General features: G+C 49.3%; 1 protein-coding gene across 15 annotated transcripts in view; it reads left to right on the forward strand.

Annotated features, from left to right (window-relative positions):
• The window catches only part of KCNMA1 (potassium calcium-activated channel subfamily M alpha 1), a 780,456-nt gene that overhangs the window by 18,044 nt on the left and 740,054 nt on the right, over window positions 1–22,358 (forward strand). The window contains exon 1 of one of the 15 annotated variants that reach the window (XM_070364774.1): window positions 14,940–15,236. The exons of the other annotated variants lie outside the window; for them this stretch is intronic. Coding sequence (XP_070220875.1) covers window positions 14,955–15,236 — 282 coding nt within the window. The 5' untranslated portion in view covers window positions 14,940–14,954. Of the gene's footprint in view, window positions 1–14,939; window positions 15,237–22,358 lie in introns of those variants that run through there. 15 annotated transcript variants of the gene reach the window in all.

The raw sequence follows: 22,358 nt of genomic DNA on the forward strand, positions 1-22,358 counted from the left end.
GTTATTAAAAGAATGGAAATTCTATGAAAAGCAAATAAATATCTCTGAATTCCCTGGCCTGCTATAAATAAAGTGCATTTTGAATGTCGGTGGGCCAGAGAATTTAATCTGCACACTCAGAAGGAGGTAGTGGTAACTTATTCAGTGGCTGTGAATCTTCCCTTGCCTTGGAAAGATCGATCCCTCGCCCCCTTCAATTCCATGGCCTGAAAATACATTATTGTATCACATTATGGATTTCTTTCTAACCATTGGACATTGTGGCCTTGTGCCTGCCAAACCCGATGCACAGAATATTTGGTAGCAGATCCGAATGGGTCAGTCCACGAATCTTTATCAGTGTGGCCGTTCTTTTTCCAGGGATGCAGGGTTGTGTAAGACATAATTTCCTCCCTGGCAACACCGGTAGCCACATTGCATGGTTCTGGGGTACCATTCCCATGACAATCATGAATGATGCCCTTGGAATTGTGCACTTTGCAGCCCACACGTCCATACGTGTGACTTTTCTCGGCATCTGGCTGAGTGAGCATAATACAAGTGAAGTTAAAAACGTAGCACGAGGTCCGTAATTCTTAAAGGCCAACCAAGTATGAGAAACGTTAAGAACCCGAGAGTCCAAAAAGGTGGACAGCACTGAGAATTGGTCAGAGTAGGGGTGGCCAGAGAGAGTCCACTGGGGCTGTGGGTTGTAAAGTGGACCCAGCCTGCCCATCCCTAGGCCTGGCCTCCAGGACAGGCTGCTTCCGTGACTTCTGAGCACTGTGACATAGGGGGCCTCCTGTGCTTGTTCTTAGCATGAGCTTTGGAGAAGGGTGAAAGCTTGGGTGCCTGCCCATGTGGGTACGTGGGCAAGGAATAACAGGACCCTGAGGATTTGGAAAAGCCCTCTGTTGCTAGCTGTGCTATTTTTAGCTCCCTCCCACGGCCTCTGCTGTCTCCAGGTGTCTGTCAGCAGAGCATCCTGTGCCTGTATGGAAAACGGCTGTGGGGGTCCAGGCCGGCCAGCTAGGCAGAAGCAGTCTTGCTTCCAGGCCTGGTGGCCAGGCCGGGCCTCAGAGGCTGGCAGGCTGCTATAGGTCCGTTGCGTAACTAGCCTTTCCGCTGGTCACGGTGCTGCTGGCTCTGGGTGAGGAGGTCAGGCCAGAATAAACAGGTCCACAGTCCACGGCTCCTCCCCGAGCCCCAGCGTGTTGGGCACACTCATGGGCCTGGTGATGGGCTGGTATGGGCAGGAGCTGCTTTTGCTCTAGAACTGTCTGACCATGGCTGCAGAGTGCCCAGGCCTGGGCTACCTGCCTGGACTGGGAATGGTGGAGATGGCCTGGCCCCATCCATGGCTAGTCCGGATGTGGTAGAAGGCTGGGCAGTGGCCTCAGAGATGGTCTACTCCTTCCTTTCCTACCCTCCATGCTGCCTCCCACATCCTTCAGGGCTGGCTCGTGTGCTGGGAAGGTCACCTTCCTGGGAAGCCTTCTCTGCTCGCCTGAGTCGAGACTTGGTCTCTCTACTGTTACCCCACCTTATCCTCTGTATCCTGTGCGAGCAACATCCATTGAATTCTCCCTGTGGACAGGGCTGGTGGTTTTCCTTTCTTTGAACTCCTGTGCCTCCTCCAGGTGGTCCCAGGGAGTGGGCAGCAGGTGTTGGCTGATCAGTAATAGTGTGGCAGCTTGTCTTCAGAAGCTCCCAGTAAGCCACGGATCTGCTGTTCAGACTTTTGGGTAGTGCCCCCTGCCCCACTTTTGAAACAGGGCTGGCTCTGTGACTTGCTTGTAATCAGTAGAATGTGGTGGGAACGGTTTTGCTTCTTCCAGGACATGGTCAGAAGCACCCTTGCAGCTTCCCTCGTGGCTTCCTGGAGAAGGAAGCACACAGGTCCTTCTGGGTATGACACACACTGTTGAGCACTCCACCTGCTTCCTTGGGTTAATCTTCCAGGAGAGGCCATGAGCCTGACCCAGGCTCATATGGAGTAGCCTGACCACCCTGAGAGCTCCATGCTCTGAGAAGAGCAGGTCACTTGGAGAGGCCCGGGGATGTGCTGCCGTGTGGAGGGAGAGACTCTCCAAGGAGCACCAAGGCACCAGACATGGTGGGCAGAGTCGATCTTGGAAGTAGATTGTCCAGCTCCAGCTGACATGAATCAGAGCTGAGCCAGCCAGCTCATCCTCCCTGAGTTTCTGACTTATCAATCATAAATAAAATTAAGTGATTATTTCAAGCCACTGCATTTTGAGGTAATTTTTTATCATAGAACTAGATGACTGGAACACGTAACTATTAAAGGGTGAGCGTTCCACAAACTCTGACTTTTGCCCTCTGTCTGGGTTGCTCTTAGATTTCTTCCTGAGCTCTCTGCACCCAGCCATAGAGGGCTTCCTTCACTTTGCTAAACTTTCTGTTTTTATACCCCTGGGCCTTCACAAACGCCATCCACTCTACTTGGAATTCTCTTTCCTTGACCTCCCTCTCCTGTTTGTCTAGTGATGTGCTGGTACCTGTTTAACCTCTAGGAAGAACGCCTCGATTTGTACATTTGTCAACACGTTGGTGGCGTTTGTCAGTTTGTAAATATTCCCACCATGGCTGATTCCAAGATAATCAGCATGATGGCACAGAACAGGAGGCAGGTATGTTGTCCATATTATGTGTATGTGGAGACTGAAGCTCAGAGAGGCTTATTTCCCTCCGTAAATCATGGGCAGGCGTGGATTCTGGTCTGCTTGGCCTCAGGGACCGTGGTCTCTCCGCTGCCCTCCGCTCATGAAGGACCTGGAGCCCATCGTGAGCACAGGCGGCCCTGCTGCTGGGCTGGCCCCTTTCTTCTAGGCCAGTGGTCCTTCCATTGCTTCTTTGAGTTACTGCTGGCTCTTCCTCATGCTTTCCACACGTAACCAGTCACAGATAAATTAATTTTTCTCTTGGACCATATTACTCTATCTAGATTCTGTGGTCATGGAAGTGAGAGGGTAACAGGCAGGAAGGCCAGGGATCTCCAAACGGAGGAAATAGCCTGCAAATATCAGACATTTTTATCTCTCTTAAGCGGCAGGAGGAAACAAGCTAGCGATATTTTTTCCTTCTCTATACAAATTTAAAAGGAGGTTTCTCTTAAAATACTGTGTTACCATAACGACACCTGGTTTCACCAGAAGTTAACTATTCTCAAACCTAGAGATAACCAATGCCTTTTTCTTATGGAAATGTTTGTCTTAGGCTATGCTAATGTACTGTGCATTTACCCCAGACTCTGTCTTCAAGTCGGTTCCGCCTCTTGGCTCAGAACCTACTTGACAAACCAGTATGTTATACTCAGATATTGTTCCCTAATCTATGTAAATGAAACTATTTGTGTGGTGGTCTGCCCTTCTTCAAGATTCAAGTTAATAATTTTATGGCCCAGGATAAACCATTTGGTGCCAAGATTATCCCAAAATACATCTTACGGGTGAGGGGCCTGGTGCCATTCTGAATTTTAAGACATTCCTTTCTTTCATTAACAGACTGCTAGTGACTATATAACATCCAGCTGAAGACTAGCAGGGGGGTACTCTTTCTGCCCCCTTCTGATGCCTATGTCAGACGCTTTCTCTATCTCTTTTATACTTTAATAAAACTTTATTACACCAAAGCTCTGAGTGATCAAGCCTCGTCTCTGGCCCCGGATTGAATTCTCCTCCTCTGGGGGCCAAGAATCCCGGTGTCTTTGTGTGATTCAACAACAACCTTTCAGAAGTATTGAACTAAGAGGGGCCTGTGAGTCCATCTTGAGGCTTGATTAATTCTGTGTATAAGACTGGGTTTGCTGCTGTAATGAGCAATGCCGACATATCGAGGGCTTAATATAGAAGTGTATGTATTGTTCATATGAAGTACCATTGATAGTGTGTGTGGGGTTTTGGGGGTTGGGGTAAGGGACTTGTTCCAAGCAATTGTTCAAGGTTGGTTCCTTTTTTCTGTCTCCCCTGCCGCCTCCCTCCACCCCACAGCTTGTGGGATCCTAGTTCCCTGACCAGGTATTGAACCTGGGTACTCAGCACTGAAAGCGTGGCATCCTAACCACTGGACTGCCAAGGAATTCCCAGGGTTGGCTCCTTATGTCTGTGGATCTGCCATTTCAAAGGGGACGCTAAAGGTCTCTGTTGAATCCTCTGCACCCATCTGACAGATATGGAATGAGAAGTAAGGATCGTGAGGTGTGGTTTTGTGAAAGTGATCCTGGAAATCATTCCCATCACTTCTGCCAACACGGTCCATTGGTCAGAACTTTCACATGGTACCTTAACTGCAAGGTATCCTGGGATATGTAGTGTTCCTAGGAGTAGGAAGTGGATTTGAAGAGCACTCAGTTGGCAGACGGGGCTCCAGAGTGAGACAGAGTGAGGGGTTTTGCTGTCCGCTGCTGGCTCGGCCATAATTAACGATGACCATGACCCAGTAACCACTCTGGGTGTTAATACTGAAAATTAATACTCAGTGTTAAGATGGAATATTCAGAATAGAAATACTGAATATTAAGACAGGGTGCCACTAGGTATCACACACACTGTTGAGCACTCTACCTGCTTTTCCTCACGTGATGCTCTCAAAAAGCCCGTGTTGTAGGTGTTGTTACCGTTATCCTCATTTTGTAGCTGAGCAAACGCTGTGGCTTGCTGTGGGTATAGCATGGGCCCAAGGGATGTCACTTACGAAGTAGCAGGATCTGATCCAAACTCAAAATACTCTGGCTTCAGAGTGTTAAGTCTTAGCCACTTCCTCCACTGCTCTGGGGTTCCCTCAGCTCTCCTCATTCTTGTCCCTGCCTTCATCTTATAAGTTATTCTGCTTCTTAAACACCTTCAGGAACAAATGGACCAAGGGGTTTAAATGCCTCCTCCGTCCACGTTCCAAAGAGAACAGAAGAGAACGCCATCTCGAGTGTCGCCGGGAGACACTGACCCCTGTTCCCCGCCAGAGTAAGGGGTGGAATGCCGGGGTAGGGGCACTGTCTCTGCCCTCCATCTGATGTGAAAGGACCATCTTCTCAGCTCTCTCCTGCTTTGAGTATTATTAATACCTTGATGGGGCTCTTTGACTGGAATATCAAAAGCAGAAGGGGAGTGGATGGCCGAGGTTGGTTCCCTGGTCCCTTGGCTCTCTCGCTGCCCCATGGCGAAATGGGGCAGGAAATGTCATTTCCCTTTGGCCCATTCCATCCAATTCAGATGTCATGTTTAGCAGAGTGAGTCCAAAAGTTCACTGCTGAGACAGCAAGGGATCAAACATGAGGAAACGTGAGTGATGTGGCTGCTCTTTTAAAACTCAGTGGGCCATAACACACGTGTCCACCTGGGCAGCATCTCTCATTCTAGTTAGCTCAGTGTAGTTAGCAAGAGCGTGCCATCTGGAGCCAGACTTCATGGGCTCAAATCATAGTTTGCTCCTTGCAGACTTAAGAGATCTTTTATAAATTGCCTAAACTCTCAGAGCCTCGGTTTGCTTACCTGGAAAGTGGGACTAGTAATAGTAGTCCCTTTATGTGGTTGTTGGGAGGATGCTGCTGCTAAGTCGCTTCAGTTGTGTCCGACTCTGTGCGACCCCGTAGACGGCAGCCCACCAGGCTCCCCCGTCCCTGGGATTCTCCAGGCAAGAACACTGGAGTGGGTTGCCATCTCCTTCTCTAATGCATGAAAAGTGAAAGTGAAGTCGCCCAGTCGTGTCCAACTCTTTTCAACCCCATGGACTGCAGCCCATCAGGCTCCTCTGTCCATAGGATTTTCCAGGCAAGAGTACTGGAGTGGGGTGCCACTGCTGGGAGGATAATGTGTGTTAATTACTTAAGAGTAGCATCCAGTACAAGTGCTAAATAATTGTTAGTAATATTGTTATTTCACTTTGGTCACCTTTGGGAGACTGACTCTTCCTAACATGGACTGTTACAATCACCTCCTAGGTGGTAACTCCATTTTCCAGAGGGATGGCTGGCATACCTGTACTCGTGTTGGAATGTTGTATAACTGAAGCCCGGGACTGTATGCTGTCCATCTTTGCATCTGAAAGTCCTATGCAAAAGTTGCCTGAAATATCATCCCCATGTTGAGGACTCCAAAATGACAGGATCTTTTTTATGTTTATCTCTGTTTCCTTAGCAACCTACACTAGTGTCCAGCATCACAAAATTCTTCTCGAATAAATGCGGGACTGAAAGAGCAAAGGATTTCATCCTTACTTGGAAAGTGAAGGTCTCTCCTTGGGAACAGGCTGGTGATAGCATCGGTGCATTCTTTTGAGTGTTGCTGGGGTGACATCTCTCAGCATTTGAAAGTCAATTTGGTTTTAGAAAACTGTCCAAGGGAGTTTGCAGGCAAGTATAATGAATAAGAGAGGAAGCCAATGTGGGTAAGGTATTTCTGGTCCCCTAAATGTGTAATTATGATTGCACATAAGAATCTGAAAGTTCTGAGTGGTGTGTAAATTACCTCTGTAGGCGATTTCCAAAGAAAAGTTCTAGAAATGCTTTGAGTATTGGCAGCATTGGAGCCAATGTGTCATTCCCCTACCAGCCTCCCCACCACAGAGGGGAAGCACACGTTTTGAATGTTGACTTGGTCTCTTTAAACGTAGCCTTGGATTTGGACAAAGGTGGGCTTGGGTCCCAGCTCTGCCTTGCACTAGCGCCGTAGCTGTGGACAGTTCTCCTTGGCAAGCTCACTCTCTTCTGCAGTAAAATGTGAATACTGAGAATACTTGCCATGTAGGGTCTTTTGTGCAGGTTAAATGAGATGATCACCTTGAGCTCTTAGTGCCTCTTAGGTGCTTAACAGATGGCTCCTGCTATCATGCAATGGAGTGCTATTTTGACCTCTCTCCTCCATCAGTAGCCCTGGATGAGGATGCCAGGAAGATGAGGAGGAAGAGACCCTTTGAGGAAGCGTGGTAACCAGACGCCAACAGTGAGTACCAGATGAGAGTTGGATGAGACAGTTTTGTGGGTCTCTGGTGCTTTTGTAAGGATTTGGCTTTGGCTCTAAGTGTTCTGCCCTGCACCACCCCCTCCCCTTCCTTCCTTGACCTCAGACAGATGGAGATCATAGCAAAGGGGAGAAAAGAGATGGAAGGTGTTGGAAGGCCCAGAAGGTGCTTCTTCTAGAAGGCTGAGGGTCTGCAAAGAGGCTGTTGAGTCTGGTAGGCCCATCTCTCTTCTGTCCTGAGCCGCCTTCTCATCCTGTGAATGCATTCAAGGGGCCCAGTGAGCTGAGAATGGACAGGAGGTCTTTGGGGCTGTAAGGGTCCTGAAGAAGGCCCTTCTCCAGCCTCAGCTTCCTTGCTGGGGTTACTTCTTATTTTTCTTTTTTTTTAAATTAATATTTATTGGGATGTAGTTGCTTCACAGTGTTGTGTGAGTTCCTGCTGTACAGCAAAGCGGATCAGCTGCATATATACAAGTATCCCTTCTTTTGGGGGGTTTCCTTCCCATTCAGGTCAGCACAGAGCATTGAGTAGTGCTGCGCAGCAGGCTCTCATTGGTTATCTTTTCATACATAGAATCAATAGTATGTGTATGTCAATCCCAGTCTCCCAGTTCATCCCACTCCCCGCCCCACTTGGCACCCATATGCTTGTTCTCTATGGCTGTGTCTCTATTTCTGCCTTACAAATAAGATCATCTGTACCATTTTTTGTAGATTCCATATATATGCTTTAATATCTGATATTTCTCTGTTTCTGACTTACACCAGGTTTACCTGTTCCTTGAGTTTCTTCCATTGAGGAACATATGTTACTGATGCACTGTGTCAGGCCAGGTGCCTGATTGAAGGTTTACGCAACATCTAGTATTTGTTCTCGGACTTTTTCCTCCACTGGGGATTATGTGTTCTGAAGCATCAGAAACATTCTCTGTACACCAAGATCCTCCAGGAAAACTTCCGGATCGCCTTTCTTTCCCCCTTCCGCCCCCTCTTAGCTCAAGTTGATTCTGCCACAGTCCCTGAGTTAAGCAAATAGTTTGTTCTCTGGCAACTTGTCCTCTATGGGGCTGGGCTCTGAAGAGGATCCAAGGGTATCCCTTGTGGTGGTGCTTCCTTGGGGGAACCCACCGTAGATTTGGGGCTGAGTGAGAGACAGACATGGGTGCTCTTTCCTCTGCTTATGCGGTGAGATGGGGAGGGCCGGGGATTTGGGCCCCAGGACCTGGGCGCAGCTCTTGCCTTCCCCGCTGATGCGCTGTGTGGTCCTGGGCAAGTTGCTTTCTCTAAACCTTAGCTTCCTTGGTTGTAAGATGAAGACCATGGAGAAAGTTCTACCCAGCATGTGAGAACTAGTCAGGTGCTAGTGGCCACCATGTTTAGTGTGGATCCAGGTGGAATGATGTCATTTAGCCGAAGCAGATACATTCAAGCCCACCGTCAAGTCACCCTACACAAAGTGCTGAGTTAGGTCCAGGATGGAGACCAGCCCTGGAGAATTATACATTGCTTCACTTGTCCGGCTCTCTGGCTAGATTGTAAGCTCCTAACTCTCGATCACTCAGGATTTGGCAGGTGCTGGGCTGTGAACTTCACTTCCCTCTGTATCCCCAGAACCAAGCGCGAAACCTGATACAAAGTGGGCACTTGGTGGAATTTGGCGAATGAATGAACACAGGGGCATTCAATAGACTCTTGCTGATGAATTGACTAATAGTCCCCACTGGTTACATTTATATTTTGGGCACTGAATCTCTTTGTTGTCTGCGGCTTCTTGAGCACTGAGGGTATTTAATTATCCCTTGAAGCTGAGGTTGAACCTTTCAGGACACCTTCACCAGGACGACACCCGGCGCGCGTCCAGGCCCCAGGCGGCGGCAGCATGTGGGTGCAAAGGAAGCCTCTCCCCACCCCGCTTTCCGGTGGCTTGGCCTGGGGTCCTGAAGTGTCTCACGCCCGACTTCCCCAGAAGAAAGGGTGTTTTGTGTGTTCTGTGTGTCTGAGCGTCAGACGGCGGCTTCTCTCCTACAGACAGTCTTTGCTTGTGTTTGGTAAAATGACAGCTTCGTCCTTTTCTCCACCCTCCCCGTCGCCCGGCCCCATCTCCTACTTTCATTCCCGGTGTGAAGGGACCTCTGTCAGGCCAGCCACGCGCTCTGGTGAGATGAGCCAAGTTCCTCATCGCACGATGCCGAACAGAATTACCGCAAATTGGACAGAGAAAGCAATTTTAGCTTGAACACAAACATCCTGTCAGAGAACAGAGAGATGATAATTTTTGTTGCACACGGGGAGTGACAGAACAGAGGAGAGCTGAAGCATCTATTTAGGCTAATTAGGCCTTAGGTGTGCACTGAGGTTGCTGTGTGAGCTGGCCTGTAGCCTGAACCACCTCCCCTCAGGAATCCACGTTCAGTTGGCCCAAACGCTCCCACGAGCTTCCCGATTTACTGTTAGCCCCACTGGGTCTGATTTTAGACAAAAGCATTGTTTTGGGGCCTGACTGGCTTTGAGTTCTGTACGTAGGCAGAACATGTATTGCAGAGAGACACAGAGCACCCCAGGTAGGGCTGCTCGGTTTCAGTCAACCAGGGTTTATCGGGCTCCTGGGAAGTTTTAAACCCTGTACTGTGACTGGGAGAAGGTGGGGCAGGGGACTTGCTATATCTTGAGAGCTTAAAATTCGTTGCCTTCTGAACTGGCTGCCTTGCATCTTTGTTGTTGTTCAGTCACTAATTTGTGTTCAACTCTTTGCAACCCCGTGGACTACAGCATGCCAGGCTTCCCTGTCCATCACCATCTCCCAGAGTTCGTTTAGACTCATGTCCATTGAGTCGGTGATGCCATCCAAGCATCTCATCCTCTGTTGCTGTCTTCTCCTCTGGCCCTCAATCTTTCCTAGCATCAGGGTCTTTTCCAATGAGTCAGCCCATCAGGTGACCAAAGTATTGGAGCTTCAGTATCAGTCCTTCCAATGAGTATTCAAAACTGATTTCCTTTAGGATTGTCTGGTTTGATCTCCTCGCTGTCCAAGGAACTCGCAAGAGTCTTCTCCAGCACGACAGTTCTAAAGCATCAATTCTTTGGTGCTCAGCCTTTATGTCCCAACTCTCACATCCATACATGGCTACTACATCTTAGCTGATAAAATTCTCACAGCATCCTTGAAGGGCAGGTGCTGTTCAGGAGCTGAGACTCAGAGAGGTTAATTCACCCCTCTGGGGTCACACAGATGTCCCTGGAGCTGGAAGACACAGACCTTGAGAGCTTCCAGTCCTGTTGTGTGGGACAGAGTTCTAGACCATTCGAAATTATTCCCACAATAAACAATTACTATAAGCCTTTGCCCCATGAAGCGGATCCAGAAATGAATCAGCCCCAGGTTTGTCTTACTGGGAGCAAACAGCCTCTAGAGGACTCTTCACTTTCATTGTTTTGTTTGGGGCCAGGAGCTATGTCAGAGATGTGTGCAGGGCAAGGTGAAGAGGCAGGGACTTATTCTCAGTGGTGAGAGAGGAAGGCTCTCCCCACTAGAATGTCACGTTTGAAACATGCTGTGAAGGATGAGAATCAGTCTGCCAGTCTTTTGACTTTCACTTTTAAAATTGAGGTCTAAATACACACAGGGAACGCACGGATCTTAAATATCGAGGTGGGTGGATTTTCAGTCGCGTATACACATACCTGTGTAACCACCAGTTCCTGGAAGCGAGAACGCTTCCTCATGTTCTGTGTTCAGGTAGAAAGATGAGAAGCCGACCGTGAATTCCTCTGAGGAATTCAGAGGAAATGGAGCTCGATGATCCTTCTCAAACCTGGTTTCCATCATAAGGGGAAGGAAGATGAATATTCATGGATCTTGATCTCTTTTTGCATCATTTACATTTTGCCTTCTCTGGATTTGTGGCTTCCCACCTGCCCCTGGGTTCTGAAGAATAATTGTTTCACGCATCACATTCTTGCTGCACTGGGAGGAAAAGAGGGAAGAAGAAGAGAAATGAGGCGAAGGGGAACTGACTAGACTCTGAACAGTTTAGCCAGCTTTGCGCACACGTTTTAGGATGTGCTGGCGAAGGGGAACTGACTAGACTCTGAACAGTTTAGCCAGCTTTGCGCACACGTTTTAGGGTGTGCTGGCGAAGGGGAACTGACTAGACTCTGAACAGTTTAGCCAGCTTTGCGCACACGTTTTAGGATGTGCTGCCTCTGGCCACATTTGTGGAATATGTGCCTTGTCTTTGGGGTTTGTGGTAATAAGACCTGCTGCTGAGCCCTGATGTGTGCTTTCCTCCATATGTTCTTGGATGGGGTGTGTTTGGATCTGGCCCTTGTGTGGGAGCAGAGGGAGCCAGGAGACAGTAGAAAGCCACTGGGACTCCCATCTTCTTCCTTGACCACTTTCAGCTTAAATCATGCAAGGAGGCAAATGTACGCCTGACCGTTTTGCAGACTTTGATCCCCTCTGTTGGGTTATGGTAACGTGCCTTTCTCCTCTCTCAGCCTCCTCCCTCTGCTCCCCTGGTCCTGTCACCCCAGGAGTGCCTGTTGTATGCACTCGGTGTAGCATCTTTGGGGAAGTTGTCTGTGGCTTGCCATCACAGGGACATGGAATTGGATTATAAGGTGATAAGCCGGTATCTGGTGATAAGCCAATAGTATTCATCTTTAGACGTCTGGGTGAACATCGACCCTGGTGAATAGCATAGGATAAGTTTAGAAAAAAAATCACAGTAGCTCACACTTTTGAGAATTTGCTATGTGCCAGACCCAGAATGAAGGACTTTATATATCTGAGTCAATTATGAGGGTTTTGATTTCTAGTAGCCGAAATGACAACTTTACAGAAATGCTTAAACATTTAAGGGACTTCTTTGGCTCATAGAATTTAAGGGACTTCAGGTGAAGTGTGATCCAGGGGTTCAATGATGTCTCCAAGGATTCAGTTTCTTTCTGTCTCTCTAGTCTACTTTCTTTACAAGTGGCCTCATCTTGAGGTTGCTTTGCCTCTGGTTTCCAAGATGGCTGCCACAGCTCCAGAATACACATGCTGTTATGTTCATGCATGGCAGAAAATAAAGCATCTTTGCTCTAGCATACCTTGCACAAGTCCTGAGGGTCAATCTAATTGGATAGGCTGAGGCCAGGTGGTACAGTCGGAACCTCAAAGATGCCTGAATGGAAAATAGCGTCTGCAAGAAAATGGGAAGATGGACATTTGGAAAGCTGTCAACCAAAGTCCCCTACATATCAGGGTCAAATTTAGTTTTTACAACACTCTCTCAAGGTTGGCACAGTTATTACCCCCATTTACAGAGAAGGAAGTGGAGGAGGTACAGAGAAGCCAAGTAATTTTCCTGAGTTCACACAGCTTGTGGCTCAATTGAGGAGATGAGTTTGGACAGTCTGACTCTGAGACTGCAATTCTGACCACTCCATGGTAGTTTTCAATGGTGCAGTGGTAAAGAATCCACCTCACAATGCAGGAGATGTGGGTTCGATCCCTGGGTCGGGAAGATCTCCTGGAGAAGGAAATGGCATCCCACTCCAGTATTCTTGCCTAGAAAATCCCATGGACAGAGGAGCCTGGTGGGCTGGAGTCCATCGGGTCACAAAGAGACACCACTGACCATTTACGCCCATTTCTTTTTTTAACTGAGATAAAATTCAGTCTTTTAAAGCGTACAACTTCAGTAGTAGTATATTCGCACAGTTGCGCAAACATCACTATCATCTAATTACAGGGCAGTTTCATCCCTCCGAAAGGAAGCCCTGAACCTTCTAGGCAGTCACTCTCCATTTCGCCTCCTCCCAGCCTCTGGCTCATCTACTTTCTATCTCTTGGATGGGCCTAATCTGGACTTTTCATATAAACAGAATCCCGTAACGTGGCCTTTGTGTCTGGCTCTTTCACTTAACCAGCGAGCAGTTTTTGAGTGGGATCTGCTGTGCTTAACCTCAAGATTCTCCATTCCTGTCTTAACCATCATTAAATGGGCAGTGCTGCCGGCTGGCTGGAGAAGAAAGAGATTCTGTGCAAGAAAGAGAGAGGGAGAAAGAGAGAGAGGAAGACTCACTGATGGGCTGTTTACTTTTTGGGGAGCCATCAGACTGGGGCTCTGTGAGGGGGGGCCTCTGTATCCCAGTATCTTCCATATCTGGACAGTGAGGAATCATTCTACCTTCTTAAGCACCCACGTACACCAGGCAGTGTTTGAAGTCCTGGGAGGACAGGAAGGAAGAAGGCTGGGTTGGGAGCAGGGACCGGCAGATAACAATCAATCAATAAATGAATTATTTCCAGCGGCACGCCGGAGAAAACTGGGGGATGGGATCAAGGGTGCTCGAGGGGCTCCCTCGGTGGGTGGCCAGAGAAGGCCTGTCTGAGGATGTGTCATTGAGCTGAGATCAGCTTGAGGACAGAGGTGCCCGGGCAGAACTGGGGGGAAGAACGTGCTCCAGGCTGAGGAGCAGGAGGCGTGGGGCCCGAGGGTGGGACTCGGTGGTGTCCTCTGGTTGGAGATGGTTATCTCTGCCACCTTGTTCCTGCTTTTCCCTAGTGGTTCCTCCCTCATAGGGGCCGCACTCTACCTGCATCCTCTGCTCCAGAAGGGTTTGGCCACCGCCTGAAGGTGCTGATGAGCGTCCGCCCTGAAGGCTTTGGCATCTGTTTGGGGCTTTATCTCTTTTTGTGTTCTGAGACTTGAGCTGAGACTTCCTCTTATTTCTGATTTAGTCTTGAATGTGCCAGTCAGCTGCTTTTATTTATTTTTTTAAAGAATGTGATTATTCAAAGACTTTCATACTCTTTATCTTTAAACGTGCTGTTGACCAAATCCTGGGACTGTTGTCCTAGTCTAGGTGAGCGCCCAATGCCACTGGCCCCTGGGAGCTCTGAGTCCTGTCTGTCAGTGAGTGTCGATGGAGGGGAAGATGAGGCTCCTGCCTTCAGGGAGTCTATGTAGTTGGGAGGAAAGATCTAGCCACAGCATAGAACCCTCACCGCAGAGTCCTGGGGTGACATGTTCTGGCAGAGTTGGAGAGCGGGTATAGGGGAAAGTGCCCACGAAGAGGAGATGACCTGTTTCATCAGGCCCTGACAATAGGATTACTTGGCCCTGAAGGGAGGGATGGTGGATGTCTTGTTCTCTCCTGAATCCCCCTTACCACCCCCCCATCAGTTGTGGGCACTTTCCCCGATACCCTCTCCCCACTCTACCAGAACACGCCACCCCAGGACTCTGCGGTGAGGGTTCTATGCTGTGGCTAGATCTTTCCTCCCAACTATACACACACACGTGTGCACACACACACACATGGAAGTCTAGAGTGGGATGAAGGACCATGGAATGTGGCAGGGGTCTGTTCTCATCTGCTGCAGGGCCCCAGGAAGGCTTCTCTGCAGAAGTGAGTTGTAAGGAGAGAGGTGTTGGCCAGCCAGGGTGGGCAAAGAAAGTGTGGAGGAGTTGGTACTTTTTGACATCCCCATGGCTCCAGTGACTTCACGGAGGGAGTGGGCTGGAAGCTGCAAGGCTGGGGAGGACTTAGAGAGGCGATGACAGTGTATTCCAGGCCACAGGGACCCTAGGGAGGAAGACAGGAGGAGAACAACCAAAATCTCTAGGAGGACAGGAAAGGGTCCCTGATGCTCGTGGCTTAACCGCCCATGGCTAGTATGGTGCCGAGTCTGGAGAAAGTGCACTCCCTCCTCAGGTGGACTGAGTGTGTGTATTAGTTTCTTATTGCTGCTGTGACAAATAACCATACATTTAGTGGCTTGCTGCTGCTGCTGCTAAGTTGCTTCAGTCGTGTCCGACTCTGTGCAACTCCATAGACGGCAGCCCACCAGGCTCTGCTGTCCCTGGGATTCTCCAGGCAAGAACACTGGAGTGGGTTTCCATTTCCTTCTCCAGTGCATGAAAGTGAAAAGTGAAAGGGAAGTCGCTCAGTCGTGTCCGACTCTTTGCGACCCCACGGACTGCAGCCTACCAGGCTCCTCCATCCATGGGATTTTCCAGGCAAGAGTACTGGAGTGGGGTGCCATTGCCTTCTCTGTGTAGTGGCTTAAGACACCACAAATTATTCTCCTCCAACTCTGGAGATCAGAAGTCTGTAATTGGCTTCACAGGGCTGCTTCTTCTGGAGGCTCCAAGGGAGACCATCCTTTCTTTGTGTTTTGTAGCTTCCAGAGGCCACCTGTATTCCTTATCTTCTGGCTCCTTCCTCCAGCTTCCAAGTCCATCACCCAGGTCTTTGTTTCCACCATCACATCACCTATCAGATGAGGTGAGTCAGACTGGAAGCTGGCTAGGGTAATTTATTGGAGACAGTCACAGGGAGAGGGCATGAGGCAAGGCCACTGCCATTGCCCAAAGTTCTTGTAGGTTCTTCCGCTTGGTCAGTGTGCCCAAGGTGGCACTGGAACCACCAAGATGGCCCTTCGCAAGAGTTTGTTGGCTGAACATGGTAAATTCCAGATGGCTCTGCCTGCTTCAGAAAAGGAGGGCTCCAGGTCACCAAGGGAACCCCGTGATGGAGTGGCGCCATTCGCTTGGACCTCTCAACTTGGTGCCCCAGAAAGGACTTAGGAAAAAGGCAACTTCCAGAAGCAAACATGTCTTTCTTGACTCTAAGGAGGGGTGCTGTGTCAAGGACCTTTGGGGTCTGAGCATTTCTCTGGAGGAGGGGCTGGTACCCGATGGTCTCATCTTTCCTTACTGACAGTTGGAACGGCAATGGGACAGGATGAGCCCAACTTAGAGTCAGCCTGGCCGTCTAGCAGTTTTAGCTGCAAAGGGACGAAGGCAGAGGTGCCAGGGGAGGCCAGAGGGCCTTGGGAAGGGTGGAGGGTGGATCCTGAGGAGGAGACCCAGGCCACAGCCCTTCCAGCATGGCCAGAAGGTGGTGTGAGGGGATGCATCTGTGGCTGTGTCCCCAGAGTCGGGGTGGTGTCGTGGGGAGCGTGGATTCAGCTCTGGCTCTGCCACTCACAGCTGCATGACCTTGGATGAGCTGCGTATCCCTGCGTGTTGGCTTTCTGTAAAATGGGCCTCTCCTCATGGAGAGTGCGCCCGTGTGGTGAGCTAATATGGGGGAGCATGCGGCATTTAGGAAACACCCTAAGAATGAGCTGCTTCTGTTAACATTGCCGTTGTTTCTTTAGCCCCAGGGCCTGCAGGGCCTGGCCTGGGATGTGGAAAAGCTTTCCAGAAGGGGGAGTGGGAGATGGTGCCTGCCTCCTCCCCCGGCCATGGCAGAGTGTGGGGAGGCTGCTTGGGGCTCACTCCCCTGAGACTCCGTGGGGGGCTGTCCCAGCAGAAGCCCACGTGCCCTGTGTGTGTGTGGATGTGTGTGTGTGTGTGCGGTGGACATTGAGCAGACGGCTGGCAGGCTGTGAAGCCCTGCCATCCAGCCTCTCCAGGGGCCACCCTGGAAGAAGAAGGTGGGCAAAGCCCATGTTTGGAGACTGACCTGGCTTGAGGTGCAAGGCAGTCCTTTTCTAGCTGTGTCATTTCTCTAAGCCTCAGTTTCCTGATCTGAAAGGTGGGAATCCCACCCACCTTGCTGGCATGCTTTTAGGCTTAGGAAAGGTGAGGGTGCTGTTCATGAAGTCCTTCCCGGCGGTGGGCAGGGTGCCAGCTCTCTCCTGCATCATCTGCTTGACCTCATTGAAGGAGGGCCTCCTGTACAGCCCCTGGCAGCTCGAGAGGGGCCTCTTCTTCCACGTGGCCTCGGGGAACCATCCCGTGTCCCCGGGCAGCAGTTGGGTGGGGTCCTGGTGAGGGTGGGGGGCATCCCTCTGCGGCTTCTTTGTTCCAGATGCTCAGGTAGCCACAATTAGAACTGCCACTTTTTATGGCTGTTCCTTCGTGTACAGCCTCCAGGCTGTTTTATGGGTCACTGTTCTTGGAGCCACGCCTCAGGGGGAACCAGCCCTCTGGGGTGTCCCCAAGCATCGGTGGGCTGCAGTGGCATAGGGTGGCCACCTCTAGCTGCCTGTGAAAGGAGAAGGCTGGGGAGGACCAAGGCAGTAAAGCCAGGACCCAGGGTTTCCAGTCACCCTGAGGCCCTCAGAGAAAAGCCTTGAATTTCCAGGTGCCCACCTCCCATGAGAGCCATCGGCTAATGTTTAGGAAGGGCGTGACCACCTAGTTTCTGAGCTCTGACCTCAGGTAACCTCAAAAGACCTGAAGAGTAGAATGTGTTAACTTTTAAAAATGAATGATGACTGCCAATCGTTTGTTTTTGAAGAGGCTTATTTTATTTCAATTCCTATTTCTCTGTTTCTTACCATCCTTGACAGAAAGACTTTCTGTGTCTGCTGTGGTTTTACAGGAGGCAGTTTGGTGGAGGGTTAAAGGCATGGGTTTAGGGTCACACAAATACGGTATGAATCCTGTCCTCCCCACTCAGCTGCCTTGACTGCCACCAAGTCTAAAGGAGCATTATTTGGCTGTGAGCAGTTACTTCCCAGGGGCTGGGAAGAGTCAGCATCCTGCCATGCGTAGGGCAGCCCTGGACAGACAAAAGTTGCCCAGCCCCCAGTGCTGGTAGCTTCCTTAGAGAGACACTGTTAGTGGGTCCCCAATAACACCTGGAGCTTATTGTACATTTTTATGCATTGGGCACTTTTGTAAGAGCTTCAGATTAACTCTGTGAGGTAGGAAATATTGCATCATCCATTTAGAGATGGAGAACTGAGGTTCAGTACCTTGTCCAAGGTCACTCTGGTAGGAAGGGCTGGAGCTGGGATCGGAAGCCAGGCAGTCGGATAGAAGGTGTACACTCATATCACCCAGCTATAGTGCTCTGAGGCTGTTCTTTCTCCAAGAGACTATGGTTCTGCATGAGTGTGGGGGTCTATGGAGGGAGCAAGAGGTGGTGCTCCCTGCTGTGTAATCGAAGAGGGTGGGCATGAGCTCAGGCTTACATATTGCCCCAGCTCTTCTCCCCCAGCACTCACTTTTGTTTTAATTCAACTCTAGATTGTACTTGTAAGGGAGTTGTCATTTTTTAGAAAATTTCTTTCTTTATGTGTAGCTGTGCTGGGTCTTCGGTGCTGCATGCAGGCTTTCTCTAGTTGCAGTGAGCAGGAGCTGCTCTGTAGTTGTGGTTCATGGACTTCTCATCGCAGTGTCTTCTCTTATTGCACAGCATGGGCTCTAGGGCATGAGGCTCAGTAGTTGCGGCTCATGGGCTCAGTTGCCCCACGGCATGTGGGATCTTTCTGGATCAGGGATGGAAACCCATGTCCTTGTGTTGGCAGGTAACCTTGTGTTGGTTGGTAACCATCAGACCACCGAGGAAGCCCCCACCACCCATTTATGACTCCTTCCTCTAAAAGTGGCCAGGACCTCAGAGGGTAGGAATGGGTAGGAATGGGTGTTCAATCATTGAATGGATCTGCATCCCCCATCCCCCCATCCCCACTGATATAGATGCTCAGTTGATCATCTGCATGTTTGATTCTCAAGCTCTAGACCACATCCTTGTGGTGGGACATCTGTCTCAGCCTTCTGATCAGTGGAAATGTTTTTCTCGTTCCCGGACCCCTCCTTGTGCTGTGGAAATCCATGCTGAAGTGGTAGAGAAAGGGAGGCAAGGATGATCGAAGGAAGTCCAGAGGGAGGCTGGCCCTGCAGGGACTCCTGAGAACTCTAGCATCACAAATACCAGGGCCTGTTGCTTTATTTTTAGCAGTTTGAGGGGCCCCAAGGGCAACGGGGGAATGGGGGAATCCAATTTTTGGCTCTGTCTTGCTAATGGAACCTCTAGCAGTTTCTTTGCCTGATTTGTTTTGCTCTGAAGTCTGTCTTGCCTTCAGCCTCACACTGTACTTTTACTTCGACACAGCTTGGAAGAACATGGATGATGATGTCAGCCATCGGACTCGGGGTCTTGCTTCCTGCCAGCTCCCGCTTCTCCTAGGAGGAAGGTGGCTTTCTCTCTGGTTTCATGCCCTCCCCCTTCCTGGGCTCCACGCAGCCAGCTTCTCTACCAGATGAATGACTATTCCCAGAGGTGTTTCCTGGGACTGTTGTGAGAATGTTCCCATGCCTGCTTTGGTTGCTTAGAAGCCGTGAGTCCATAGCAGGGATGAGGGTGATTGGTTGGCAGGAGGCGCCTGCTGAGGGCTTGACAAGCAAAGAACAGCACGTAGGATGCTGGTCCCACAGCTATGGGACTGCCAAGGGTTGAGGGGATGGGGACCCGGCGCAGTGGTCAGATGTAAGGCAGAGAAGCACTTCCTAACTTGGTGCAGTCGCTTTATTTCCTCTCCACCATCAACATTTAAAATCACACATCTTTATTGAGACATCACTTATATATCATAAATATTACCCATTTAAATTGGTTTTGAGTGTATTCACGGAGCTATGCAACCATCACCACCATCTAATTCCAGACCGTTTTTATCGCCACCCCTACCAAAGGAAAACCCTTACCCCTGAGCAGTCACTCCCCTTTGCCTCTTTTTGCCCAGTCTGGCAGCTGCTAAACTGCTTTTGGCTAGGATTTGTCTGTTCTGGTTATTTCATATAAATGGAGTCATAGGCATGTGACCTCTCTGATCTCCATGTCATGCTGTAAGAGCGAGCCTCTATCCTTTTCTCTGAGCAGTTCTGTATGCAACAGACTTGAGAGTCACTGGAACCCAGAACATTCATATCACAAGGCCATCTTTCTCTCCTACCCTAGGCTTTAGGACCCTGGTGGAGATGGGAGATGCCATCAGATTTTGCTGTCATATACTGGTGAGTTTATGCCTCACAAGTTAGAATAAATCCAGAAAGCCATCGGTCAAATGGAATGGTGAAGTGTATAAAGGACGGTTTCATTCCTCGGTATCCCTTAGTATGGTACAGCTTTAGTGAGAAGCAAGGTTAGTTTCTTAGGTGGCATCAGTCTTCTTGCAAACAAAGGAACAAGGGCTGGGCATCTGCTGTTCCTTGCTGGGAACTCAGTTCTTCCTGGATATGTAAGCATTAGCAAGGTCTATACCTTCTGTTTTGGCTCTTGGTCCAAATAATTTGTTACATCTCTTGACCAGATTGACTTTGGCCATGTCCTTAAAGCCCAATAAATTGCCTTGAGGTTCACATAGTTTCTGGTTGAGTCACTGGCCAGTGAAGTGGCCTTGATGCTTACCAGGGCCTGTGGGGAGGGGAGGGACCATGGAGACGACCTCTGACAATAAAGATACGTTTGGAACTAGACTGCGACTTCCAAATACAGGAGCTGCTTCATCCTGGAGCTGGTGGGAAGGAGCTACCAATAGATACTTTGGTTCCTAGATTACGAAAGAGGCATAGATTTGTACTTCAAGGGTTAAAGGTTATGTGGTCTGAGTCTAAGGTGATGGCATGGTTTGTGCTTGATTGGCCAGATCATGAGCTGTCTGCTTCTTCATCCATGTTGCCAGGCAGTTATGGAGTGCCCGTCACCCACTGATCCACAGCACAAACTTGGCTTTGAACATAGCCTTAACTGTAGCTGCTCTTTGATGACCTATTTGAGATTGTCCTTTCTTTTCATCCGCGAGGCCTTGGTTGGGATGGAGATCATCATGGTTCCTGGTGTCCCTGGACGTGAACTTGTTGTGTAGCTGTGGGACCTTGGGCAGACCCTTCACTTGTGAGCCTTGGTGACCCTCTCTGTCAAGAGATGTGATGCTTAGATGAGATCATGTTTCTGAATTTATTTTGGAAAGGTGGAAAGGGCTGGCCATAAAAGCCTCATGGTCAGACCTCCTGTACACGAAGGGCCAGGGTGAAGTCTCTCCGTGACTTGGCGGAGGAGAAAATTGCCTTTGCTCAGCAGGAGGGACCTTTGACCATCTCAGTCTGGGCAGAATCATTAAGTACCCATTATGTGGCTGCCGCTGTGTTAGGCAGCTTAACAAGCGGTTTCACACCCTGTCTAAGGAGACAGGGTGGCGGAATGGAAGAGGTGTAAGGAGTGGAGCAGAGCCCTGGTGCACCCTTGGGCTCTGTCACCTTGAACAAGGGTGTGTGTGTGTGTGTGTGTGTGTGTGTGTGGTAGCAACTTCTCCGTGTATCCTAACACCTAAAAGGGCTGTTGTGAGGACCAGGAGGGAATGTGTATAGACTGCTTGGAAATGCTCAATACATCCTACTTCCTGCTCCTCCTTTTCCTTTCGATTGGTCTGTTTCTCTCACTTCACAGATGGAGAGACCTTGGGCCACTCCCTTGTATAACAATATTGAGGAGGAGGGCATTCCCATCTCTGTTTATATACCCTTGGGAGTGGAAAGCGGACTACAATTCCAGGCCTGAGGTATTCTCTCCAGTTTGGAATAGTTTTGTGTGAATCTTGAAATGCGCCAAGGTGGAGGGTGCAGTGTTTACATCACGATAATGAGCTGTTCATCTTGAGAAAATCATATGATTGGTTCCCTTCCCACAGTTGAATGTCAACCCATCTCTACATTGTGAAAATTCATCCCATGGGGTGTGGGATGTGGGATGTGGGATGAATTTTCATGACGTAGAGATGGGTTGACATTCTACCTTGTCTTGACATCCCCTTTATACAGGTGAAGGCCTGTGGCATTGTAGGAACTGGTGAGTGAGTGGGGTGGAGGTGGAGGAGATTAACTTAGGGAGCTGTAGGATTGAAGAGCAAAGGCAGCCATTAGGAGAGCTCTAGAGCTGAGGTAGAATGACATCATATGACTGGGGTCAGAGGCTTGATCTTGACCTTGAAAAGTCAGCGTTGGGTTGGGGTGTCCAGTATTCTTGCCTGGAAAATCCTATGGACAGAGGAGCCTGGTAGGCTGCAGTCCATGGGGTCACGAAGAGTCAGAAACAACTGAGCGACTTCCCTTTTGCTTTTCACTTTCATGCATTGGAGAAGGAAATGGCAACCTACTCCACTGTTCTTTCCTGGAGAATCCCAGGGACGGTGGAGCCTGGTGGGCTGCCGTCTATGGGGTCCACAGAGTCGGACGTGACTGAAGCGACTTAGCAGCAGCAGCAGCAGCAGTATAGCAAAGGGAACTGTGCTCAATATTTGTAATAACCTTTATAGGAAGGGAATCTGAAGAGTACACACACACTTATTGATGTGCTATACACTTGAAACTAACACAATATTGTAGATCAACTATACCTCAGTTAAAATGAAAATCAAAAGCATATTAAGGGGGAGACAATCATGTGATGATCTCTTTAATTGCTGGAAAAGCATTCAAATATAATGCAGTTGGCATTTCATGAGAAAACATCAACCAATTCGGCACAGAAAGGAATTTTTTAAATTTGGTGATGGATACGTACAAGAATCTGTAGCCAATGTTATTCTTACTAGATAAACATGGGACACATTCCCTTCAAGTTAGGAATAAGACAGGAATCCCGTTACCTCTGTTGTTCACTGATGAACTA

The sequence above is a fragment of the Bos mutus genome, chromosome 28 (genome assembly GCF_027580195.1).
Source record: "Bos mutus isolate GX-2022 chromosome 28, NWIPB_WYAK_1.1, whole genome shotgun sequence".
Taxonomy (NCBI): Eukaryota; Metazoa; Chordata; class Mammalia; order Artiodactyla; family Bovidae; genus Bos; species Bos mutus.